Here is a 27564-nt window from a genome sequence, read left to right as displayed (position 1 = left end):
GGAGTCAGTGTGTGCCGCCTCCCACCCCATGGTCAGGGTTAAGGGTCCGGGCTCAGCAGGTGAGCGATCCCCTGGGAGCCCCTCCAGCAGCTGCTCCCCAGTAGCCCACACACGAGTCACGAAAGATTCCACACCATCCACAGGGAACAAGATTGCAGGTTTAGTTCTGTCCAGAATTACTTCCAATATGTACAGAGCACTTACATTGAACAATGACAGCATTAGAATTCAGAAAACAATTCCGAAAGGCACACGATACAATCAGGCTTTATCACAGAAACAAGTGCCCGTCGCCCCCCAGTTCAAGCTCAGTTTATTACAAACAATGTAAAAAAATCAGGTGGCATTTCCTTTACCGAGCTGACTCGGTACATCCACCACACACCAGGTCCAGATGTACTTCAGCCTGGAATGAACAGCTGCTTCCCCTGCTCCCCAAGCCCTGGCCAAAGCATCAGCCCATGTTCTCACGTGCCTTGTGCTTGTATTTTGTGAACAGAAAGGGACACAGCCTCCAGGTTTGCCATGTGCATGGGCATCGCTTGAACTTTGGTTCAACACCTCTTACAGACACAACAGATGGTCAACGACTACATTCAGACTACTGGAGTCATTCTTAAAGCTCTTCTAATGATGTAAGATCAAGCCAGCAACAGAGAAAAATACAAGATGAGGGAGAAGCAGCGAGTGTGGGGGGAAAAAACACAGTTTTACCTATTTAGAATGAATGACTGAAAGAAGCTTAGGGTAAAAAAAAGAAAACAACTGAAAAGTAAGTGAACACACAAAGAAAGCCTGAAAGCATGATCTGCAGAGAAGCCAAAATGCAACAGAAGCTCCAGTCACGGTCAAGCTGAAAGGCACATCAGTCAGAAGTCACCTCAGCCAGGAAGGGTTTTCCATTTCCTGTGGTCTGCAGGAAATGCAACTTGAAACACCACCCACCCTGCAGCTGAGAGAGTGCCTGCCTGCTTCCCGAGTTAGTTGGTCATTTTCATTATTTTAGCGATGCAATGAAGTAATGACAATACAGAAAACCGCAAACAAGCAGCTGGAGACACAAATACCAACTTATCACAATTTTAGCTACAGGTGCTCAAGCTTTCGCTAAGAGGCAAATCACTGTTTTTACAAAATCTCAATCCTGAGAGGCTACATGCAGAAAACAGCTTTGTGTAAAGTTCTCTTTATTACAGGCAATATTAGTCCATACAATAATACACAATACTGACATACAAGTGTAATCTTTCAAAATCATCATTTAAACAGCAAAGACCAAGAAACAGAATTTTAACTACTTCATTTTCAAAAATTAATACATTTTTTCTTCCCAAGATCCTTTTTCAGTAAATTATATTGAAACATACAAATAGAGAAAATATCCATTCAACATATATTGTAGTTAAATGGTTATTTTGTTTAAAATCTTTGATAAGAAAATCCTTTTTAGCAACCTACATATAGATAAGTAGCAAACTTTGTTTTAAACAAATCCTCTCCATTAAAAGATCTGAAGAATTTTCATCCATCATTTTCTTCTTAGCCCGTAACACTCAGTTTTGTAATACCTTGATACCTTAAAAGTTTTTCAACTGAAGGACTGATACTAGGGGGCTTGCTAGACATTATAACCTCTCTTCCCCCTCTTCTATTTCCTAACTTTCTGTCCAACAGAAGGTGAGTAAGCATGTAATACTTCAGATTTTTTTTAATCACCATTCTGTTTCATGAGAGCACAGACAGGTCTGCTCAATCCCCCTAAATCTACTATATTTTGCTGTTCAGGAGGAACAATATATGCCAATAAAAGCAGAAAACCTGCAGCTTTTCTGTCACATGCTTTTTATTATTCTCAAATTTTCTGGTTTATGCTTCCAGCTGATAACATGTATGTGTCATCTCAGTATTAGTTTAAATCTTTAAACAAAAAACTATATTTTCCAAAGTCATTATCACTGGGAGCAATCAAGTGATCTTTTCTTGCTTTGCTGAGCTTCATTCTTAAAACTTGTCTTCGTTCTTCCCACTCATGGAGTTCAGCGTTTCCATGGGCAAATTTACAGTTGTTTCCTTCAGTGCAAGTACCAGCCATATATCTGTTAAGACAGATTTCAAATAGTGTTTTCATAGGATTATCATGATCACTGTTGTATCTAGGGATTTTCTTCTGGTCATGTTTTTTTAAATTTACTGATGTATTCTAAAAAGAAATAATCTCAAAAGTATTGACTTTTTAAGTAAGATGATGATCTGAGATCTCTAAGGCATTCAAGATCTAACTTGAAATGGAGTAGCAAAGGTATCTGTACCAGCCAACTGAATCTTTAACTCCAGAACACAGATTCCAAAGTTTTTAGCTTTCCAAGAAGATTCCAGCAGCGGAAGGAACTTCAAACAGTTTCACAGAAACCCGTATGACAGGGAGGTAACAGGCTGCATTTCAGAATGAAAGGAAGCAGCAAAATATACCTCCAATGCTAGGGAAAACCAACAGGTCTTGGAAGCTCTCTTCCACGCTTTCATAAATGATTTACAGGAACAAATACTTGATTTTAAAAATTTGTTTTGATGCCAACATCATTATGACTTGCCTTAAAGCTCCAATATTACTGTCCAGCTAGGTACTGTTCTTGTGTTCCACAGGTAATTAATAAGAAGATGCCCAAGTCAATTTTTAATAATACCAACAATATTTCATGCAGCTGCAATAAACTTGCGACTCTTTATTAACATCACACAAGCAATTAATTTAGGTCCTCAATTAGGCACCTTGTCATTCCCTGAGTTCTAACAATACACGTTAAAATACTGTTAATTACTTGATTTCTTTTTGGAAGATGTACGCAAAGCAAGAAATACTACAAACGCTGTGTGTCAAAACTAATAACCACCTTAATTGTTTACACTATCAACTGTCATTTTTCAGCATTTTTGACATATTAAAAAACACATACCTATCACAAATGGTAAAATATCCGGTTGGAAAGCGATACTGCCAGCAGTTTTGATCATCCTCAGTGTGAAAAACCTTCTCTTTATGCTTTTCAGAAGAAATGTGACCCTGCCATTGCTTCTCACTATTACAGTTCTTCCCACACATCCAACAGTGAAAATCCACCTGGTTCACAGGGAATTTGAAAACAAAACATTGAGATTTCAATACTGCAAGCACCAAACTGCTCCTAATACATTTTGAATGTTGTCTTTACACTGGCCTGTAAATTGTTGTTTACCCAATCAGATATAGTTAGTTAAATAATCACCTGAATTTTATGATTTCCACTGGTTTTAAAGGATTCAGAGAAACTGCTTTACAGTGTCAGTTTAAGCCTGCATTTAGTATAAGTAGCTATGCTCTAAGATAACACCAAAAAAAAAAAAAGAACAGCTATTTATGTTACAGACTGGGGAGGGATTAAAAAGAAAAAGAAGGCAACAAAACCCAACAACAAAAAAACTCAAACCGCGTGTGAATGTAGAATTACACCTCTGACTACTTACTGTAACTTCAGCATAGTCAGTTGGCATGTGGATTTGCTTCCCATTTTCTTTGTTTGCCTGAGCAGCTGTATCATCTCCTTTTTCTGGTTTTTGACTTTTTAGCCATATGTCATACAACTGCTCCAAGTCTTGAACTAATGAGAGCAGAAGCTAAAATAAGTAATTAGCAATTAAAGCAAGAGTTTGAGAACACTAGATACATGACTGAGTCTGCAAGCATAATTCAGTCCCCACCTATTGTAAGAAGAAGAAAGGAAGGACACGTGTAGACAGTAACACAGTTTAGAGAGATGAGCCTAGAGTGCCACGAATCTCTGGCTACTTACCAAACCCCATTTCTGCCTATCTGGGGGACAAGTAAGGTGCTACACAGATTATCTGAACAGGCACACAAAGTACTGATAACAACTGTGCCGCTGTGTACCAGTATCTGACTTTCAAAGTACTAACAGAAAACGTGCTACAGTTTTTGGAAAATTTAGTTTGCTTTCCTGCAGACCATGGTATCATAATTTACGTCACTTATTGCTTCTGATTTTTGACCATTACTCCTCAGTAACTCTAATATGATAACAGCCCCACAACAGAAAATGAATAGCAATTCCCAGTAAATACAGTGGGAGGGTGTCAGAAATTCTTATGGAAATAGCTTGTGCCCATGTATTATCAACGGAACCCTACCATGTGCACATGGAAATTGAGTATAAATAATAATACAGAGTATAAACAACACTGCTGCATGAATCAATACACTATTTCTAAGACGTCTAAAAAACCCATACCAACTAATGTTAAAAACCACATCAAGAAACAAATATACAATATAGCTATTTTTATTTAAAACTGGTTTTGAATGCCCAGTCTGGGCTTACTGCAGTTAAAAAAAGGCACCTGCAAGGTTTACTATAAAAGAGAGTAAAAGAAAGTGGATTAAAAAGTAACTGAAAAACAAGAATGAAAAGCAGAACTGTTAGATATACAACATGTTAGATTTACTCTTCTACTTACTGCTGTTCTCCTTCATATAGGTCCACATCTCTCTCTCCTCAGGACTGTGAGCAAATGAGCAGTTTCCATCATACTGACATTTCTTGCCTGAAGCAATATGATTGCACAACTAGAAAGTGAATAAAAAAAGCCCCTTATGAATATAAAGTAAAATGGATTATAGTAGAAATTGTTTTTTCCAGTCTTGGCTAGTGTTTCCTCACCCAGCCTTTCACATCCTTTTTACAAAGACATGAAGTGATAGAATGAGGGGCAATGGGTACAAACTGGAGAGGGGCAGATTTAGACTAGATATAAGGAGGAATTTCTTCACTATGAGAGTGGTGAGGTGCTCATATATTGTAGCTAGAAAAAGCAAACTGCTGAACGCAAACATTGTGATTGCTTTTTGCCCCCTACGAGATGACCAGACCACAGATATGTTTGAACTATTTCTGAAATATTTACTGGAAATAGTAAGAGCTTAGTTAAATCACTTAACAAATTATTAACTTCCACTGATGAGAGAGGTCTTCAGGAAAAATATATGAGATCAGTGCCCTTCTAAGTCTGAACTGTGTAGAACACTTCACGTATTCCCACCAACTATTCCCATGGGAATTTCTGCAAAGCCAATGAAACCAACCCAATTACAAGTATTTTCCAGTTACCTATTCTCATAATTAAAATCTTAGTTTCAGATTAACGTACATCAAATTGCAGAGGCACTTGTTTCTTCGCGGGAAGAGGACGAATGGTCATCCACTTTTTACGTTCATTAGACATTACTAGCACCACACGGCGATCTTTGGTCCATCTGAAAAAAAGATTCATTCAATGAAAGAAAATACTGCTAAAAAAGACACACCGTGTGCACAGAAGCAGAAACATGAAAGCCCAGAAAGGTTCTTCACAAAGCTTTCATCATATAGCTGAGATTTAAATAAATTTTACTAGAGTCTTTAAGCATAACTGATAATTAAAAAAACCCAAACCAAACAGCCACTGAAGTGTTTCTCATTACCAATTGTTAACACACTACAAAGAAATGACTATATTCTGTTTCAGTATGGTTTTATAATTCCTCGTATGACTCTTTTGTAAGTAGTAACAAAGTTGCCCCAAAAAGGTTTTAAATGATTGACAGAAAGGTAAATTTTCACTCTTTGGTCTTACTTACGGGTGTCTTGCCTTAGCGCTACAGTATTTCTTGTTTCTGTCTGGCTCATTAACTTGACCGTTTCTCCAGCACTGACCACAAACAAACTTCATCTTCAAATTAAGTGATGCATATTTCATTTGGTTCCCAAGGATCTTAAGCCAAAAAAATAACAACAACAATAAAAGGTACTTTGTATCTGCAAAGAAATCCGTATGTAATTATTCATTACCCCCTACAATAATTTACCACACGTGCCCAGAAGCAGATGTTAGATGGCATGCTTTGTAATAGTTTAGCTTCTAATTTCAAACTAGACATTTCTTAACAAACGCATGTTTAACTTATTTCTGATTTAGATACATGTACTCAGAAGTTATGATAACATATACAAACTAAACACTTAACAGTACTACATAATGAAAAGATGCCCTATGGCAGCTGACTTTGAAATTATATTTAGGGTTTATGACAGAATAAGCAAAGCAAACAAGGTATTGCATAGAAGCAAAGCAGGTATTTTAGCATTTAAGTGGAGCAAACTGAAAAAAGCCTCCAGTGAAAGTGATTATTTGAGGACAGTATTAAAAAAGTAATTTCTACAACACGCTACGTATAGCAAAAGAATTATCAAAGTCACTGTAGAATTAGGTTAAAGGAAAAACAAAAATACCTGTGAACCATGTGCACTAGCTTCCATGTTCTGCCAGTATTTCTTTGATTCTTGAACAATAGTATCATGTGAAATACCTATAAAGGAAGGAAGAAAAGTTCTTGAGCACTTACGACTGTTGTTGAATTTCAGATATGCTCAAACTAGAGCTTTTATCTATTTCTTTTTTTTCTGTATTGTACATATATACACACACTCAATTGGGCAGGTGTGGATATACATTCACATCCATCCACATATACGCGCATATACACACTTAGGTATTTCATGAAGGCCTCCAAAATATAAATATTATACAGATCATCACACTGAAAAGCAAACATGAAAGTTTTTTTAAACTACAGATTGTTCATATAAGTTAAGATGCATCTTTGAGTATTTATTTAAACACTAGGTTTATTTAAACACTGTGAAAAAAAATTCTTGTGCTAGGGGGTGGAAAAAAATAATGGCATAAAGAAAATATGTTAGGCTTTTCTTTCATTGCTCTGCAAAAAAAGAAATTTGATTAAGATCTTCCAAACTTTGACGGTTTAAAGATATAACAAATATAGTTTGGCTTGGATTTAGTATCTGCTCAAGACTTCTAGTTCTATTTCAAGAAAAAAAAAAATCTGATCATAATAAGCAGTTTTTACAGCTTTTATCATAAAAAAATTAGCTAATTTTAAGTAGCTGGTAGCTTACCCAATACTTTTCATCATATTTACATTACCGATTAGTGAATATGCTGTATGAAAGACTTCAGCAAATTTTAAATCAATGCACTGATCCCAAGTTGCTAATTTCAGAGGGGAGTTAAGACATTCATTACAACGAAGAGTAGAACAAGCACTTTAGCAGACATACCTGTTTCCTTTTGCATTATCCAGACTTTAAGCTCTACCAGACTGTGAGCATAAAAGCATTTATCCTCTCGTAAGCAGCCATAATGAACCTCATGCCTGCACAGGTCAAGCTGACATCGAACTTGAAAAGGGCGGATTTTGGAATATTTCACCATAGTTTCTCGCAAAATGTGGACAAGGCACCTGTTTTTTAAAAAAGTCCATTTCAGATATTGCTTAGAATTACTTGCTTATGTGTGGAAAAACATGTAAAATTGCCATCCCTCAGCTTATGCCTTTTTAACACTAAAAATGTTTACAGAAGTAAGCAGAATCTAATTATCCTTTCTAGGCTGAGTAAACCAACAAACAGCACTTTTCTGAAATCCAGAGGTCTCTCTTCCGCAAAGCGCTACTGAATTCAATCCAACTGGATCACACACTTCCAAGAGGAAAAGTATATTGTGTCCACTTTCACGTATATACCTTGATCTAATTACAGACACAAGTACTTATTCTTTTGTAGAGCACCATTAAAGGAAGAGTTGATGTGTGATAGTAACAGCCTAGATCTTATAACTGCAGCATTTCCTCAACATAGAGAACTGGATTACAAGCAAAGCAATTAAAACACTCCCACTTATGTTTCCATCATATAGAAATGTCTATTTGTTCTCCAAAACTTATTTAATACTATTACCACTATGAAGTATGAAGTTTTTGTTATCTTTCAAAGAATAAAGACACTTTCCTCACCCTATTTTTAATCAATTGAATTAATAAGGACTATGGTCTATTTCAGATGCTGTAATAAAGGTAAAATTGTTCTTAACTGAGTTAACTCTACAGCAAAACAAGCAAAGCAGAGTGAAGAAACTTAAGAACTCCTGTAGTCACATCACACATCTATTTACATCAACGCAGCTCACCAAGTAGATAAGTATTAACAAACTGACACCAAACCAGTAAGATTCACACATGAGGGTGGATAACACTAATTTTGAATGCATTATAAAGCAATAGCCCCCTTCCCACTTAATTACATGACACAATGCTTGTTCAGTAAGTTTCTCTTACCAATATTGCCAAAGCATAACAGTCAGTTAGCGAGGAAGAAAAATTAATCAACAGGTAAGAGATGAAAGTCAATATTAAAAAATGACCTGAAACCTCTGCTCTTAATTTGAAACATAAAGAGATGGTATTTCAGACATACTTGTTATCTTCAAAGTCATGCATAGCAGGGTGAGAACAAGATGATGAGTTATCCTTGTTCCTTTTGCTTATTATTCTGGGTTTGTGATCAAAACATTTCTGAAATACAAAATCATGTGTTTTACACATTTTAAAAAAATACCCAACCTTAAAGATTTAAGCAGAGACTTCAACTAGTCTCTGATCTAAAGCTACTCGGATTATGCACATGCAGTTCAAAATTTACAACCAAAGCCTTTCTTTCCAAGCAATGTTATCATCTACTATCATTTTTATCACGTCATTAGAAATAAAGCAGCACCTCACAAAGGAACATAAATAATCCGTGATGTTCTTGAAGAAGTCGAGAAACAGTCAAATTGATCTTTCCATTTCCTCCAAAAAGAGTTTCTCGACTAAAGGCTCCTTTGCGCTCCAGTGTCCACACATCAATCTCCTCTTGACAATATGCAAATGTGCAATGACCTGGATATCTGCACTCCTCTTCAGCAGCAACATCTAAAATTATAATATTGAATATGACATTGCTCTTACAGAACTTTTATTGGAAATAAAAGAAGCTACATCTGTTGTAAATGGGTCACTTCAGGCTAGCAGGCAGAAGCAAAACCTTATCTTGAAAGACCTGCCGAAAATGTAAAACTCTCAGAAAACTCCTCCTGATTAAACCTCCAGCAACTATTCTTTTCTAGTCTAAGGCAACAACGCTGAGAAGCCAGAATATACTTTGCTTAAATACAGCTGTTAATTAATCCACAAGTCACCTTGTTTACATCATAAGCAGAGGTTCATACTGCAAAAGTCTAACAAGAATGCTTTTTTTGTTTTGTTTTGGATAGTAATAAGCCCAGCACTCTGAAGCAAAATTATTCATGATGTACAGAAGTACAGTGCTTATTCTGTAAATAATCACACCAGTGATCAAAATATGGCTCTCCTTACAGCCTTTGAACAACCTAGTGAACTTCCTTCCCCACCTCCCATGAGCAAGAGAATATAAACTCATTCTATACTTCACTGTGGAAAAGCTAAACTATGATCACATTGAATGTCGATGTTAACACTATTACCTGTAACACATACCTTTACATATATAATATGGTCCCACATACTGTGTCTTTGTTGGTCTTGGACGTATTTTCTTCCATGATTTATCTTCAGAGTTTTTTATTCTGCCAATCAGAATATCCTTCTTACATTTATGTTCTAAATTGGGATGGTAAGCGTAATCCAGCAATTTAGGACCTGAAACAATCATAGAAAACTGCTTATATTTGCATAAATTGCAGCTTACTTTTAACATTTCCATACACAGACTAGCACATAAGCCCAAAAGCTAAGTACATGATCGCACTGTATAGTACTCCTACTTGCACCACCAACTCTGAAGAACCAAAAGGTCATTAACAGCTCCGTTGAGCAGAACAGAAAAAAACTGCATACTTACAAAAGGACCAATCTCAGCGAGCAAAAAAAAACACAACCAAGTTGTTCGGGGAGGGATGCTGTGCTACAATCTTCATATAACTTCAGGACAGCAATATTTTGGTTTTTTTTTTCAAATTCCAAAGTATATGTTTCCATAACGCTCATTTAAAACTTAAATTGCCTATTTATAATCGGTTAATGCAGATGAATTCCAAGGATCAGTAAATGGCTCTCTTAACCTTCAACTTTTATTGTACTAGAACAGTTATGTACAGAGACAAAACTTACTAGGTAAGAAGTACACAACAAAAATATAAATGCCAATCACAGAACTTCATGATTTTGGAAACAAAAACATGCCAAACTTTAAACTCTTGTTTTTAGGATGTACTAAAGCAAAGATTATATTACCACCAAAATGAAGAAATCGGGAAAAGAGTCTGAAGATGAGCAATGCTCAGTGAATTTTGCTATTTTAAGGGTCTACAAAGCCAAGAGTGTGATCCAGTTTCACTGGAAAAAGAGCTGATGAACAGTACAATTTCAGAAACAGGCAGTAAAAGCAGGAGACAAAGGCTTTGACAGAGATGCAAAGAAACAGAATAAATAGATGCTTTGATAAAAAAAAAATAAGTAGGAACATGCTAAGTACTTCCACCAGTATTTGACAGCTCCTGCTTTTAACAAAACGTGTTCTATGGTTTTTCAAACACATCATAGATTTCTCTTGTATGAATAACTGCAAACTAACACAAGAGTTCTTAAAACTATGTCATCCCCTAAATGTCTCGATACATTCCTTATTAGTATTATCAATACCAATGACACCTATAACTCAAAACACAATGTTTATTTTTAAGATTAGTCTTAATAGAAGTTATTGCCTCTAGAATATAGCTCTGTTTAACAGCAACGGCTCAGGCCTAAAAGATTAGTTATATTAAAGCCCAATGCTGGTTAAGATCCTTTGAGTCAATACAGTGGAGTTAATTATTACTAAGGTTTGTAAGCCTCAGGATTACAATTCAGAATTAGTTTGAAAGAACAATAAAACAGATGGGATGTGAAGGTTACCAGGTACTTTGAACTGCAGTTCAATTCCCCATGGCCAATCAGAGAGAGTATTGCAAGTTTTTTTTAGTCTTGAGCAAAGGTGTCATTCTTCATAGCACCCTGGGGGCTGGGAGGAAAGTGAATACAGAACATGAACGACCTTACATAGTAAACCTACAGGCTGCGGAAAGTGTGCAGTGATTTGTGGTGGTTTTAGGAATCAGGAATCTATTAGGGCAAGAAATAAAGACAAGCAGAAGAAGATAAAAGAGTTGTTGAAACAATTTACCAGCTCCTTAATCGTAAAATCACACTGCAGCTGCAAAGAACAAGTTGGGATTAACTCTGTTAAGAAGCCAACAGTATTTTAACTTATGAATGCTGAAATTTTAAATGTATGCTACTTAATTTTTTAAAAATCAACCCAACTGAGTCCAAAAGTCCCTTACCTTTTTTGACAAAGCATAACTGGCAGGCCTGTCTTAGCTCATGTGTGCCTTCTAATGGGTTTCTTCCCGCCAGTGCCGAAGATACAGGTATATTAGCAGTTGCACTGCTAAAAACATTTGAAAAGTCGTTTCTACTTTGGCCTGCAATTCCCATGTAATTTTCTGACCCAAATAAACTACTAGGGCCATTTACCTGTTGGAAGAAAGTATATTTTACTCTATCCATATAATTCCATTTATCTGCAATTAAAATTTAACCTAAGAAATAAGAAATTATTCTTCTAGGCATAAGAAAGACTACACACAATAAAACCATAACACAAAATTAACCACATGTCTAAGAAGGGGACACGGAGATTTTACAAAAGCTGTATAGCCAGCATAGAGTAAAGCATACAATGAAACCCAGCTAGGTTCAGGGAGAACAACACTGCTTTCCAGGATAATTTTACCCCCTCCTGGCTCAAGAGGCCACTGTCCTTCATGCCACCCTTATCCCCACATAATCAACGGCCAGCAGCATGATCGAATATACACAGCATGACTAGAGACCAGATGGATTCTCTAACGCGAGGCAATCTCAGCTGTTCCTGTACTATACTAGTTCTCCAGGATTCGTAATGTTCGGCACTCAGACCGCAAGAGATTTTCTCTCTTTGGCTATTTCCACAGTATTTTACAGCAAGTTCCTCAGAATGGAAACATGGTTATGCCAGTGGTCAAGTTTGCATGTATAAAACAATCTATAAATTTTTGCTTGCATTCAATTACTGTTGCTGTGAGCTACTGTACAACTGTTTTCCAAGCTAGTATCATATTGAACAGTAAAACAGTCATTTTTTAAAACTAGAAACTTCTACTGCAAAAATTAAGATCTTTTAAGCCTTCAAGGCATTAACATTTGAACTGATATGAAAACAAACATGAAAAGTACTTACAAACAATGTGGAATTATTGCTGTTAAGTGTTGGTGTTCCATCTCTGGAAGATGAACTTGAGAGTTCTAAAGGAATGTGAAGAAGTTTTAATTATTTCTGTTCCCCAAAACATTCTATGCAGAAAATAATTCCCGAGAAGTAGAAGCATCAAAGGTTTGGGTTTTGACAATCACCAAAGGTTTTTAATTTGCTATGATTATTTTTCTCAATTACATAAAAGCCCCTTGTAAACATCTGGGCTGAAAAATCACTAGGTAATTGTCTTCAGTATCACTATATCGCCATCTGATTAACATCAGCAGTTGCTTCATAGGTATATGCTTAAGCCAACATGAAGATACTTGTACAGGACAAAAAGGGCAGCTAGGCAAGCAATACCCGACCATCAAAAATGAGGACATTAAAGAGGGGTAAGAGGATTTTCAATTTTATTTTGTCAATTTGACTGCTCTAAAGAAAGCACACTGGAAGAAACAACACTTAAATTCATCTTCTCCAGTTCACTGGCTATTTATACTGTTACTTGACATACCCAATTTCACTACATAATTACAGCCCCTAGAGTTCAAAGCCAAACATGTAATACTGGTCTTTTCAGAGTACACAGTTATAGTAGCCTTTTAGAATTCTTGTTTATTGCCAAATCATCAGAACCTATTTAGGCTGGTAAGAATACCTTTGTTAAAAATAAAATAAAATAAATTAAATGAATATTTAAATAAATTAAAATGAATTTGAAGGAACATGGTTCCCTCTTTACACTTACTCACCTGGGACAAAACACAATCAATACAGAGAAACTGAACAGAGGGAGCTTGGTGCTGCTTATGCAAACCCCAAGTAAACAAAAGCTTTATGTATAAATTCTTGTGTACAACCAACACTGATTACCAATACTCTCAAAAGCCATGGGCACAGATCAAATGTTATGGAAGTGATACTGAAGGAGTTGTGAAAATCATTTGTTATGAGAAACCATTTGGCTTGTGCACAACTCTCATCATAAAAGGTTAAATATTAAGACTCATTTCTTACCTCTTTTGGGGTCACTGATTGTAAAGGTACTTAATGGTGAACAAAAATTTTCCAGTGAAGAAGCCAAAGGCTGTGAAAAGATTTCTGAGAGAGAAGGTGAAGAAACAAATCCTGCACTAACAGGCAGTGTCCCCAACAAAGAGGCAGAGAAAGGTACGCTAGAAGCTACGCTTCCTGCAGGAATAGGTCCTCTGGCTCCTGTAGTTTGCTGGAAAAAGTGCAATTTGAAAAGACTGTTCACACAGAGCAAAAAAACTCCCAAGAACACAATCTGCAACAGTAATTCTTTCATCAATTTTTTTGCAAAGTTTTTATAAACTCTTTCAAAAACAACAATAAAAGGCATACTGCAGTACTACAGTGCTGTACAGAGCTACAGAACACGGAGAACTACAGTAATCGAACCCTGAACAACGCCCTAATGCAGGGAACTATAGAAGGATCAACCCTTTAAAGGTTCACCATTACCTGAAGTTTATTTACTTATTAACAGATTAAAATCTTTTTATGAATCCAGATCAGAACTGCATTTCCAAATTATGTTAAAAACACAAAACAACAAGGAAGACTAGGAAGTCAGAAATCTACATTAGTTTTTTTTAAACAAAGAGAACATAATTCAAATTGCAGTACAGTAAAGAGTTAAAAGTTAACTTTCAAATAAATCCTCAGATATAATCAAGGGACACTATGTTCTGCAAAGGCCATACCACCTTTCTTCCTCCCATGGAAAACAACGTATCCTCCTGTAGGCCTCTGTTAAGGATGTTACCAAGTGGGGGAGCTTCCCTTCCTCCTGGTTGTCACCCCACGGAGGCCCCCACTTTCTCTGGAGGTTTACCAAACTGGTCTGCACAGTCTGGCTAATGTAGAACTCCCTCTGTTCCACGCTGGCAAACTTAGAACAGGAATAGCCCTTCCACAATCAGCCAGTCCAACTGCCTGACCAATACAGGAAAACTCCCAGGACCTCTGAAAAATAATCACTTTCTACATTTCCAAAATACATTCTACAAAAAGTGCCTAAACCAGAAGATTAGAAGCCAAAGCATTTTCAATTCAAAGATTTAGAACTGCATCCACTGCTGAATAAGGAATAAATAAATCACAACTAAGTGAAGAATTAAATACTCCACAGTCGCATTTAACACTGCAACACTAGGGGCTCCAAACAACTGGCAGGGCCACCGCAGACTGTCGGTAACCTTGATAATAAGTTCAGACAGCTCCACTTATCAATCAGAGCTCTCATTTTGACAAACAGCTGAGGAACTCCATACACTTCGCAGTCTGTTGTAGCTCTGGAATGATGGCGTAATTAAGACCAACTCTTCATGTGCCTAAATTTCTCTAATAATCTTTTAAAAAAATATAAAAAGATAGATTCATGATGGGCTAACTACTCCTGCTTATCCAGGAGACAGATCTGCACAAAGCTTTGATTGCAGAGGTATTAGTGAATGCACTAGAAGACCACAGTGCAAATACCACTGCCCTACAAAGCTATTAGCATAAGTTTAACTATAGTTTCTACAGCTACAGGGTAGGCACCAACATACACTGGTTCTGAGAGGCTTGACTTACAGAAAAAAAACCCAAACCAAACCCCAATACCAAAACACTGGCCCACACTTCAGATGTCTACTTTGCTTTTCATAGTACTTTCTAGAAGTAGTATCCCTCCTGCTGGGGAGGTATTGGTTGTAGCACAGCAGTGTTTCTGAAGTAGGACCCCTCCCCCAGCAACATTGCTCCCATTTTCCAATACACAAAATCAATGCAATCGTCCTTGAAACTCTGCTGGTATCTTTACAGCCACATTTGCAACAATCTGCACCTGAGAACATCAACCTAAAGATCTACAAAAACCACCCAATGTAGCCAAGAAAGTTAACTTGCATTTCACTACCAGCCCACTCAATAAAAACACAAGATCCCACTCATAAGAATAATCTTTTGCGAAAGAAAACAGACAAGTCTTACCATTACACTTTCATCTGGATCAGGCACAGAATCAAGTAATTCATCAAGTTCTTCCCCAATAATTATATCTCCATCTCCACAATCCAAACATGCTTCTGGCATAGAGAAAGAAACATTCCCTCCATTTGCCAACACTGCAGAAGGCAAAGAAACCTTTTCCACTGGAAGAGGCATAACGGAAGATAAAGATGGTACAGGTACTGATGACACTTTAGACACTTCAGAAACAAAATTTGATGAAGCAGCAGCAGAAACAATCTCTTCCTTCTGGTCAGATAAATCTGAAACACAGAAGACGGGAGTGACTGGAACTTTTGTTCAAAGATGTAAAAATATCTTGCATAACTTTTACCCTGACAATGTGGGGGTGAGGGAGTGGAGAAACTCAAAGAATGTTTAAGCAAAACCACATTAAAGGTTTTCAGCTTCCACTGACTTCTAGCCCACGAGTTCCTGTATCTCAGTGTTTATATATTAATTAAAAAGACAGCAAAGTTAAAGACCTGACACTACTAAATCTTTGGCATATTCTTCCCTCCCTGTTTTTCCAAGTTAAAGAGAACAGTATGAGACAATCACAACAGGAACACTTAAAATCACATCAAGCTGAGGAGACCAATAGAAGAAATACATGGTTTTAGAGATAAAGAGATCAGACTTCTTATCACAGAACTTTTAAATGACAGGATGAATTTTCTTAAGAAATTTCACAACAAATATGAGATATTCATGGCATATCTAGCTTCCTAACATTAAGATTGTAACACAACAAGACTCACCTAACTCAATATCTTCTATAGAAGAAGAAGAATTCTGTAAGTGAGAAAAAATACCTCTCAGCACTTTGCAGAAGAGCCATTAAAAAAATTTTCAAATATGTATCTACAGACTAAGAATGCAAGTCCTCAAATTTACATTTTATAAAATTTGAAATTTATGAAGTCTAATGGAATTTTAAGGTAAAATAATTTTATAGATAAAGCATCTAAAGCACCTGCAGACTTAAATCCACTCACAGTATCACTAAAAATCTGTAATCTACCAAAGAGAGAGTGATATTTCAGGGAATGAAAGAGTCCAAATAGTATCTCAAATGAGCCGTTCATAAGTTTCCTCATCCATTTACAGCTAAACTGTCTATATTCCTTTGAAAAAACTCTAAGATAAAGATTAACTCCTCTCCATTACTGCTATTCAGACACATTACAAACAGCAAGATAAAAGAAAGTTCAGCTGCTTGTAAAGGTCAAGTTTGGATAAATGCATAAATTAAAAGGGATTTTATCCAGTACCCTTTACTTTAATAACTGCCAACCAAACAAAATAAATAAATAAGCACATTAACTACACCCTTGCCTCAAGAAATTAAATATATTTATTACACTGGATTGAATGTTTTAGCTAACCTTTATTCTACAAAGATAACTTCAGTTATAATCTTATATCCTAGCCTGCAATAAATATATAGCAAAATGGAACACAAAGATCAACAGAACCCTAAAGTCCAAAATAAAATCAACTTATACAAAATGTCAATTACACCATTTTCATTTCATCATGGTGAGATTACGAAACAATTATTCTCTATAGTTTAAAGTCAGCTTGGACTTGGAACATATAAAGCCTTACCTGAGTTGATACATCACTAGAAACCGCATTTGAGGAGGGTGGCTGCAATAGAAAGACACCTTCACTAAATAAAATTTTGTATTAAGAAAGGGAAACTTCAAATGTAAAAGGTTAAAATGAAATCTTACCTTTGCTCTTACATAGGCTTTCCTTATTTTTAACCCTAGTTTTTGAGCTAGATCTTGGGTAAGCTTAATCACACTTTCATCCTAAAAGACATAAATGCAATTTCATAATTTACATGCATTTTCATCTAGTCAAGACATCTGTTTATATCCTAGGCTATGTTCTACAAGATCTCTACATGCAGGATGCCTCATAATGCATCTTTATTCTTTCATGAACATACGGGTCTGCAAGCCAACGCTGAAAAATACAGCTACCCTCACATGAAATTACTCCAATATTTGGATTTTTTTTAAAAAGCCAGAAAACAGGCAGTAACCTTCTCTTCCATCGATTTAAATTTAAAATTATGTAAAGATTTTTCTAAAATCAGAGAAGTCAGAGTATTTGTAGGTGAGTATTTTTGTTTGTTTATTGGGGGAGGGTGTTTTTTGAGAGGATGGGGGTTTTTGTTGTGTTTACACACAAATTGAGGGGCCCGTTTCTGATTACCATAATGTCAGCTATCACATAACAATGCATAATATTTAATGAGAACTCTGTGTTTTGGCAGTAACTGCATCATACAACTAGAAAAACTGAGTTAAAAACCTGGTTATATTTCACTCTATCTATATTTACAATAGCTATCCATTTAAGTTATTTTAAGATTCAGTTTTCAGAATGAGTCCTACAGCTAGAAAAATCTATTTATAAAATTTTATATAAAGGCATATAAACCTTAACCAAAAGCATTCAGATCAGGAGGTGCAAAGCAGGGATCCAAAGTCCAAAGTTACACTTTGGGGTGAACTGCTTGTATCTCTGGAAACACAACTAAAACCTTATCTATATCAAGAAGAAAATTATGCTCAACAGTTTGTCTATCTATTTCACTGTAATTTTGATGCAGAAAGGCAAAAAAACCTCAACTCCCTGTTCTGTCCTGTGAGCAGTCTATTTTGAGCAAGTCATGTGAAGTCCCCATCAGCATTTTAGTTCAAATCAGGAATGCATTTCTGAAGTGAAATCTCTTAATCATCTTCACTACATTTCAGTTTGCATCATCTCAGAGAGCCAAATTAGATTCATTTTGGATAAAATTAAATTGAAAGGACTGCACTTGATGCACTCTGATTCTTTTTTTTAAAAAAAAAAACAAAAACAAAACCCCACAAACAGCCATGGAAATCAGATCCTCAGGAGCAGCATTTCAGTCTACAGGTCCTCTCCTATTATACCACACACCGCTTGCTAATACAGATATAGCCGAAGATTAGAGTGTAGAGCAAGTGATTCAGATGGAGGACAATGCACAGCTAAGAATGTTACTAAACGCTCAGAAAGCTAAAATACAGTTATCAAAAGAACCAACAATGTATGTTATAATTAAGGGTGTTTTTCTCTATGTCATGAGTATAATTCTGACTGTAGAGAATTTTAAACAATTAATTCGGTAGTTCCAGTGTTTACTGCAAACGCTTATGGCACTTGACCCCCACTGCACAGGGACTGTGATCTCTGCTATCAGTCTTCACTTCCACAACAAAAAAAAAATAATTCTTAGAGGAATAAAAAATACTTTGCTACATTAAAAAAACCCACATCAACCAAAAAACTTTGAATGGTCTTGATGTAAGTACACATTTTCTACATTAAATCTTTAAAAGTAATCATCAATATATGATTTACCTACCTGTGGCACAGCAAGAGAACATTTTGCTACAGCATCATAAGCCTTCTTATAACTTCCTAGCTCGTTCAAAGCTTTTGCTTTCCGATAGAGGGCTCTGAAATTGTTTTCATTCAACCTTAATGCTACCTCACAGTCTTCTAGAACTTTTTCATGCAAACCCTATGAGGAGGAAAAAGAAGAAAAAAATAAAAGCACAAATTAGAACTATTTTCATTGAAATACCGAATTTAAACTGTACTAGATCAAGGTATTGAAACAATAAAAAGCACTGCACACTGCATGTAAGTTTTACTAGGTCACCAACTTCCAACTAAAAAGAAGCAGGGTCACCATTCATGTAAAATCCAATAATAGTTATGACGTCAATTCAGCTCTTTCACAAGAGCCATCTTATTCCACACAGAAAGCTGCAGGCTGCGGTGCAACGAGCAGTATAAACGGGTAAAAACATTGTTCCATCAACTGCCGAGCCTAGTAAGACTCTGCTAGGTTAATATTCTAGTATTAGTAACTAAAAATACCTTGTGATTATACCTGTAAAAAGAAGAGATTAAAGAATATTCCAAAATGATGATTTGAAACATGCCAATTCTCAAACCAACAAGAGTTTTTCACTCACTAGAAACTTTCCACGTCTTCACACTCTGGTAGCTATCATACAGTTTAAAGAGCAGCTTACCATATTTGAAAAGCAGGCTATCCTGTTCACATGGAGCTTCTCTAAAACGTCATCAGAAACTTGGATTTCTTCAGAATTAGCATAATTAGCAATGTTTATAGCTTCTGTATAGTGACTCAGTGATCCTCTCCAATCCCCTTCTCGATATACATCATTCCCTTCATTAAAAAGATTTCTAACGAGCTCTTGTATAAATAACTGGAACGAAGCAAAGAAACAGTCATCAACAGCAGTTGCACTGTTTATTATCCATACTTAAACATACATTTTTAAACAGAAAAATTATACTTGCAACTTCACAGAATGAAAATGAAATGCAAAACTTGTTTATATATTAGGTTTTTTCTTCTGACATTTTTCCAAGACAATCTCTACTATTCAACACCACAAAACATACAAATGAAAGAGGCTGAACTACTTATAAAAGAATTACTTATTTTATAAGTAACTTAAAAGCATATATAATCTCCCTATATATGTTCCCTACATTCTTTTAGCAAGCAGCAGCCATAGCAACTGGCCAACTGGCAGTACACAAAGGCTGCTTTTGCAGAGCAGAAGATACTTTTCTAATCTAAAATGTGAATTATTGCATTTTTACCTAATATGCTCTCAAATGGAACCATCTACCACTGGATAAAAATGCTAAAAAGATGAGTCTGAAAATGTAAGTAAAAAATTATGGAAAATAATAACGTACAAAACCAAAATGTTATGAAGATATATGTGATCAAGGTCCTTTTATCTCACTTTCGCTCTGCTACTCTAATCTTTACTTAGAATAGCACATTATTTAATCCAATGAATACCCCAAATTCACCCCTAACACTAGCACAGAAAGAGATAATCTGAACTGCTATATGAGTGAATTCTGGGCACCCAAGTATGGGAATACCTGCACCACAATGTAAGCAGTCCTCTAGTTCCAATACTAAGACACTGTAAATTACCACTCATACTGTACCATTATTTAAATTATGATTAAAATGAAGAATAAATATCATAAGATAGGTCTATGTTAAAAACCCTTCTAGAAATGCAAAACTGATTGCATTACCTCATATTGTTCTTGCGTCCCTGGATAGGGCAAAGTAGATCTACAAGAAGAAATTATAAATATTGTTACAAACATGATACATATTGATTCTTACTAAAAGCAGTCTCACTTGCTGCAGCAGGCAAATCTCTAAATATTGTCTATTGTCTGCACTGAACAAGGCAAGAGTGCTGTAATGAGTTTGATTAAACAACTGTGTTTTCTTTTACTAATGACTCATTTTCCTTTGAAGCCAGTCTTAACTCTGACATTCAAAATGCATTAACATTTGGAATGCTTTGAGTTTAAAACTTCAATGTTGTTTAAAAACAACTTTCTTCCACTCCTCCACTGGGCAGAACCAGATTATACAGGAGGAGAATGCCAATCTTCTTTTAAGTATTATAAAATGAGAAATTATCTGTCAAAAGAACACATCAATTTTAATTAAGTCATGCTGATGACACTACAGGAATTTTAAGAGTTCTTTTGTTAGACACACAACAGAGATTCTCCAGAACAGAGTAGAGGTGTTTACTTCCAACTTTTCAGGAAAAAAAAATAGGAACCCTTTCCCTTCCTATACAAGTTATGCGGGAAACAGCTCCTACATTTTTAAAAGCGTAGTTTTCTTTTTTTAAAAACAATGCCTTATGCAAGCAGTAAACTAGCATGAAATTTCACAATGATTCTAAGCTAGCATTTGACATTGATCGAAATGAAAAGTAATTACTGAGATTATTTTTCATTAAATTAAATTTTAGCTGCAGAGAGCTGAAACATTTAGGTAGCAGTGAGCAAACCCATCCCTCTTGGCAGCAATCTAGTCTTACATGTAGCTGTTCATAAGCATAAGGTGAATCTTCAGGCTATCACCATTTTCCACACACCATAAAAATTTTTCTCAAAGGCAGAAAAGGAATCCCACCTTCAATCTGTTCCGTTTGGGAACAAAGAGGGCTTTTGGTTTTTCTTTAAGACTGCTCTCCAAGTATTCTGATGCGAAACACAGGTCCTCCTCCTGCCTCCACTGGTGTGACATTAAAAGGACTTTCCCCGAGCCATCTATCTCACATATACACATGCATAAGCATACAAGAATAAAACCACAAAACCATACTCTATGAACTGGAGTCCTTTCTTAATGTCCTGTTGTCTAGTGCTTCTCTCTTCCGACACATTGGACATGTTATCCTGAACATCCACTTTTCAGAGATGCCACTCCTCAAAAAAGAAGACAGATAAATGGCTGTTAATATGTAGCAGTTCCCATTTGGACCAGAAGGATCCAACCTCACATCAACGCCAAGTACATCACACAAAGACAATACTGCAGCACAACTTCAGGGCACACACTCTGAAGAAACACTGAAGTGCCCACAGCCATATCAGCAGAAGCCCCAGGTCAGAACCAACACCCTCTCTGTCAGTGCCCCATTACACAACACTTCTGCAGAAAACCTTTCTTCCAGTTTTTTTCTTTAACTTTCATTTTCCACGTATTTACTCTAGATACGCAGTCATGTCAGAGAAACAAAATCAATCTACAAGTGCAGCCTTGCCTGCATTACTACTGAATCAAGCTAAGGTTCCGCACTGTTCCTCTTGAATAGCTTTATGCTCCTTCTGTTTGTCGAAGTGGAAATAAACTCAGAACCTCAGGATACTTATGAATAAACCCCAAACTGATTAGAAAACTACCATTAAGTCTAATTCTACAGTCTGTCATCATCACCCAGCCACTAAGGTGTAATTAGCTGCAAAATACTGCTGCTTTAATAATATCTACCAGTTGACCAAGGTGAAAACCTTACCAGTAGCAAAGACTAATTCATTTGAAAAACTGAATTACTTTAATGTAGTTCCACATTGTCATCTTGACGTTTAAATCCAACTGAACCAGTCTGATTGAGCAATTTTCTTTTTTTCTACATGTCTTTCATTTGCTGGATTTACAAATAGTCAAGCTAAGCAGGCTAAAACAATCTGTATAACCTTCAAGACATGGCTGTTTGAAGCACGGTTTCACAGCTGTATGCAGTTGGGACTAACTACAATACAAGAACATAACTTATTTTTACAAAGAAAATCAGTACATCGAAGTTTTAGTCTGAAAATACTGAAATTCAGATAAGGCTTTTAGCTTGAGGAAATACGTAAGTTTTGTGAAAAAAATCACTTTTTGTGGGAACTTGTAGCTTTTTTAAAAAAAAAAACAACAAAAACCCCCCTTCAAACTGCATGCAGTACACTTCTGTTAGTATTGAAATTCAGCTAAAACAAGTCAGTATTTTGTGCCATGTTACCATTTCATATCAATCATGGGAAAAAAAAGTAAAATTAAAAACCAAAATAAACCCCAGCAAACTCAACAAAATCCCAACTGAGAAGAGAAACTGGCTGGAGACGACAATCTACTTTCTCCAAAGGATTTGGAATAATCAAACAGTCTGAATACCTTTCAGCTCTAATAATGTTTACAAACCTTTCCAAAGCATCTTAAATGAACACATGAAGTCCATACCATTTCAAGTCATTAAGACTTAGTCCTATTGTAACACAGTCCCAAAACCTGCACAAGAAACTGCATAGTTTTCTTAAGGACACTAAGCAAAAGAAAGGAAGCACACCGAGGTCCCCATTGCACCTCCTCTCCTGCTGTGATATCTACTCTCATCAGTCTGGAAGTAAATATCATGGGCAGCTACAACAGTTCACTGACGTGAATTGTTCAATAATTGCTTGTTTAGATATACAAATAGGACATAGTAATCTAATCTCCAGAGAGGACATAACCACAAACACCTTTTAAAATATTTTTTTCATGTTATTGTATGCATCACCTTTTCTTCCAGAAGTCAGTAATACCTACTGTGCTTTGGGGGCATATAGGAAAGACTTTTGTTGTAAAATAAATGTTTTATTGAATAACAACAGCAGATCTATGAAGAAATCTAAATACAAAAGCCGAAAGGAAATTTATTGGATATCAATATATTTTATTTACTCGTTCATGGTTTAGGTTTTAAAATTCAAAGAAGGGCTAGTTCAAATAAGAAATTCTCACACTAACTAAAGACAGCAGCCATGTCAGCATATGCTTTTCCCCAAAATAAGCTATGTAAAACATATTTCAGTCCCTGGAATTAACAGCTTACAAGGTAATACCTTGCCAACACAAGAGTCCTGCATATGTCAAGATCTGAGCAAGTATTAAGATCAGCTTTACTCTACTGATTGTAAGCAACCCCAATGCTCCACACCAACAACTTGCAAAGACGTGAAAAAAGTGTGACACAGTAATAGGCACAATTACTTATCACCTCTAGCAGAAATACTAAAGAATGAATGATATATTAAAACTTGAGGATGTGCAGATCCAATTTCTGCAGAACAAGAAAGTTAATGGAAATATTACAAGCTGGCATCAGAGATAAAAGAACAGCTAGCAAGTGATGAACACGAGTGGTGTAATTTATTATTCAAAGCAGTTTTCTATTTTTTTCCTACTTACTCATCTGCATCCATAAAATATGTTCAGGCAAAAATTATCCTTCCTTAATGTACTTTGACAGTCACATTGCCCCAGTATTTGATGATTTTGCAGAGGATTTAAAACTGTTTCAGATAGCACCTCTTACAGTATCTCTCCCATCCAATTATTCTTAGATCCTCTTGAGCAACCAGAATCATATTAGACTCATACAAGGCAAATAACAATCGTGCCTGGACCTTTAATGTCACCCATTCACTTCATAGTTTTTAAAAAAACACCTGTTTAGCAATAGCTTTTCTCCTTCATGTGCACGGACAGAATTCAAAGCAAATACACAAATGTACAGACAATCAAAATGCTAAAAAGCTGCTTTGTTGCTTGTAACTACTACTAAACAAGAAAAACCTATACTTCACTCTTTGTACAATTCACTGAAAAATACAAGCTAAAGGAGAGGGGAAAAAAAAGTAGCATCGGATCCAAAAAAACCCTAATGTTTCAGTTATTAAGGTCATAGGCAGAACTGCTTCTTGTATTAAATATATTTCTACAACTACATGAACAATACAAGCTTAATTTACTAAACCTAGTAAAGCAAAAAAAAATATAATAAAAAAGTTGCCTGAAGAACCACTTGTATTGTTTTCTCTGTATCACATGCTTCAACTCATCACGTTTCACAAAAGCAGAGGCCAAGCAACAGAAAGCACACGCTGACTATGTCACCTTTTCAGATAATTGCTGGTCCAGTCATACAGATAGGAGATATAGAGGGAAACAAGTTTGTGCCAGCTCTGGCAAACAGGAATCCCTGTTTCTCTTCTGCAAAGCCACTTCAGCCTCTCACTCGTGATCTGCTTTCCTTCCAGCAAGGGCAAGACAATTTTCTTGTTTTCTGTGTTTTGGCACTTCTGAGGCATTCAAGACTAAGGTTTTAAAGGACATCAATGATACTTAGGAAATATCTGGGATAATTCTTAAGGCACAAGGGCTCTGAACGCAATTAACTGCCAGATAATCTTGCAAAGCAAAATTCATCTTTGGAATGCAAGTCAATAGATTCATACAGAATGCAGACAACTGTGGTTTTCCACAGAAAGAATACAGGCTTTGGTTATCCAGAAAAGGAATGTCACACCACTTACAACTTCAGACAGTCTATCTTCTCCATTTCTAAATCGCAAGGAGCATGTAAACTACAGTTTGACACGCACACAAGTTCTCCCAGTCAAAACTTCAGTCATAACGGGTCAAGAACTGGGCAGGACTAATCCTCTCTCCTCCTGCTACAGTGGTGCCGCCAGCTTATTTAGAGATGAATGGAGAATAAAAAGCAAAATACGTAACACTATGTGGGGACAAGAACTACTGCAACGGGGAATTAAGGACCTTCACAGGACCAAACAGCTCTGTTACTGTTAATGATTGGCTTTAATGGTTCCAGCTATTATAAACACTTAAAATAAGCATTCACTGCACCTTCAGTTCTGAACACTGAAAATGACTGGAAGCCAGCAGTTCTCACCACACTTCCTCCCCAGTGCTAAAACTTAAAAGCTATAGAGATGTTCTTTTAAGATACAGAAGAATACCCTCTTGCTATGCATCACTGAGTTCACTATTAATGCAATTGCTGGGTTACAGGAATCTCCAATTAGATCTTTGTACAGTAAAAGCACATCAAAAATTTTATCCTGATGGCTGCTGATACATCTCTGCCAGCCTCAGTGGTTCAGCTCAACTACAGACCTGGACTGGGGTGCAAGTCTAGTGAAAAGCTCGCTTAGTGAAGAGACCTCCTTTTGTATTCCAGCACCAGCCTTCTCCACCTCTTTGTGAGGCAGGCAGGAGGAAGGTAACAAACTCAAAATGTTAAATAAACTCAGTCAAAATTTAATTCAGCATCTACAGCATCATAGGTCAAAACTTCGATCAGCAATCAGAAGTTATAAAGCCAGAAACCTGTGTATAGACTGAAAACATAAACGGTTCAAAAGCGTGTCCGTATAGGAAAACTGTACTCCATAAGAGAAAAGTTACACCCTGGGACCTAGAATAAAGGCAAGACTGCAAAGTGAAATGGAATAGTGGGAGTGAATAAATGACTACAAAGCAACATAAATCCCTTTCTCCTATAGGGAGCAAAAGCCTATCTCTGCTGCTACCCTGGCACCACTTAACAGTGGCAGCAGGTCTAATGTGTTCAGGCATCTGGATCCAAGAAGCTGTATATGTCGAAATCGTGCCCCAGGAGCACAAGAAAGCAGGTCCCTACCTCAACAGAGACAAGGGAGAAAAGGAAGAGGCACAGTTGCAGCTATACCTTAACTCCTCCTAAAGACTGACAGAAACATCTTAATTACCCCAAGTTCCAACCCAGCCAAGGATCAAACTGGACACCAAGCATCAAAGGAATTTTGTTCTTACCCTAATCATTTGACAGTTTAAACAAACAATTACAGATGATTAACTACAGTGCAAATCAAAGCACACCCGACAGAGACTGCAAACTGCTCAACAGACTTGAACTGGCATCAAGATGAGGAAGAGATCTTGACACAAAACCTTTTTAACAAAATTCCTCCTCAGATAGCGAAGGCGCAGAAGGTTCAATATTCATGTTCACCCACCCCCTGGCCATTACATAAGGCATTTCAAACATGTAACATGCCGGAGGGGAACGGGAAAAGCAGCACAGGACACGCGTTTCAATGAATTTCAATTTGTCTGCTTAATCTAATACTTCTGGTTACGTTCACACAAAATTCCGTTGTGTCAGCTGAAAAAGTCACTTTACAACACAGACATAACCCAGTTTCAGTTTTTATTTCTGTAACGAAAAACAAACTTCAGTGTTGCCTAAATGAAATATCAAAATAAAACAAATGAAACTGGATACGCAGGAGTTTAGCATCGCTCATTGCACCTTCTGTATCTCGTTGCACCTCCACCCCCTCCTTCCCTACCCACAAAACTGTAAGATATTGTTCAAGGTTTATTTCCTATTTTCATAGCTTTCCCACAATTTTTTTTTTGATTCAAAGACAGGAGAGAACAAAGATGCTTTGTAAACCACTTCATTTCCTTAGGAAACTACGGAGAAGGTCTGGAAGACTTTGGTTTACGGTTCCCTCAGGCATTTTAGTAACGAACCGACACAAAATTCAAACTGACGGAGGAGCTTCTTATCAACAAATCCAGATTACGCACGGTTTACACCGAGAGAAGCTCTAGCACTCGGTTTTGCCGACTGCAGCTGGCAGCGCGAGGGGCGGGTTTGTTTTTCGCTTCCCGTGACAGGGTGACGGCTCTCGGCCCGGGGGCAGGAGCGGCGCTGCCCCCCGGGAACGGCGGCGCCGGGCCGGCCAGGGCGATGGCGGCGCCGGGAGCCCGGACAGAGCGGGGCGGGGTTTCTCCCCCAGCCGCCCGTTCTCTGGGCCGAGCGGGCCCTGCGCCGCCGCCGCCGCCGCCTTTGTTCGCGCCGAGCGGCTCCGGGAGCGCCCGACGCCGAGCCCCGCGCCGGGACGGGCGGCCCCCGCGGGGCGGGAGGGGAGCGGGGGCCGCCCGGTTCGTCCCCCCGCGGCCGCGCGGCCCCTACCTGCTCCTCAGCGCCGCGGCAGGCGGAGCCACGAACCGGGCGCGCGGCGGCGGCGGCGGCACCGGCGTCACCGTCCC

The 27564-nt window shown here is 37.2% G+C and overlaps 1 protein-coding gene across 3 annotated transcripts; it reads right to left on the bottom strand.

Moving 5' to 3' along the window:
- Positions 1-147: 147 nt before the first annotated feature.
- Positions 148-27564, bottom strand: ZC3H7A (zinc finger CCCH-type containing 7A). Of its 3 annotated transcripts, none has more exons than XM_069870593.1 (23): positions 27488-27564; positions 21514-21617; positions 20415-20454; positions 19358-19555; positions 18679-18837; positions 17006-17086; positions 16878-16919; positions 16028-16061; positions 15249-15529; positions 13266-13473; positions 12231-12295; positions 11293-11485; positions 9446-9607; positions 8664-8860; positions 8364-8461; positions 7170-7351; positions 6321-6397; positions 5669-5802; positions 5200-5305; positions 4510-4618; positions 3502-3635; positions 2955-3118; positions 148-2096 (listed from the first exon to the last, which is right to left on the bottom strand). In XM_069870593.1, exons 2-23 carry the CDS (start codon positions 21579-21581, stop codon positions 1907-1909), a joined length of 2922 nt encoding a protein of 973 aa, XP_069726694.1. In that variant the 5' UTR covers positions 21582-21617; positions 27488-27564; the 3' UTR covers positions 148-1906. The 3 variants fall into 3 exon arrangements, with proteins under 3 accessions (XP_069726694.1, XP_069726695.1, XP_069726693.1); XM_069870594.1 differs by lacking the exon at positions 27488-27564 and adding an exon at positions 26979-26995; XM_069870592.1 differs by lacking the exon at positions 27488-27564 and having other exon boundaries at positions 21514-22008.

Source organism: Phaenicophaeus curvirostris, chromosome 16, assembly GCF_032191515.1.
Source record: "Phaenicophaeus curvirostris isolate KB17595 chromosome 16, BPBGC_Pcur_1.0, whole genome shotgun sequence".
In the NCBI taxonomy this organism is placed as follows: Eukaryota; Metazoa; Chordata; class Aves; order Cuculiformes; family Cuculidae; genus Phaenicophaeus; species Phaenicophaeus curvirostris.
This window is presented reverse-complemented; position numbering and strand designations above follow the sequence as displayed.

What these genes read in the sequence shown, in the direction of transcription:
- ZC3H7A (XM_069870593.1), bottom strand. Translation starts at nt 21,581, where the DNA reads ATGTCCAATGTGTCGGAAGAGAGAAGCACTAGACAACAGGACATTAAG. An exon ending in GCAATAATTCCACATTGTTT is followed by an intron (nt 11,486 to 12,230) that starts GTAAGTACTTTT and finishes TTCTTCCAACAG; the next exon opens with GTAAATGGCCCTAGTAGTTT. An exon ending in CTAGTGCACATGGTTCACAG is followed by an intron (nt 5,803 to 6,320) that starts GTATTTTTGTTT and finishes TTTTGGCTTAAG; the next exon opens with ATCCTTGGGAACCAAATGAA.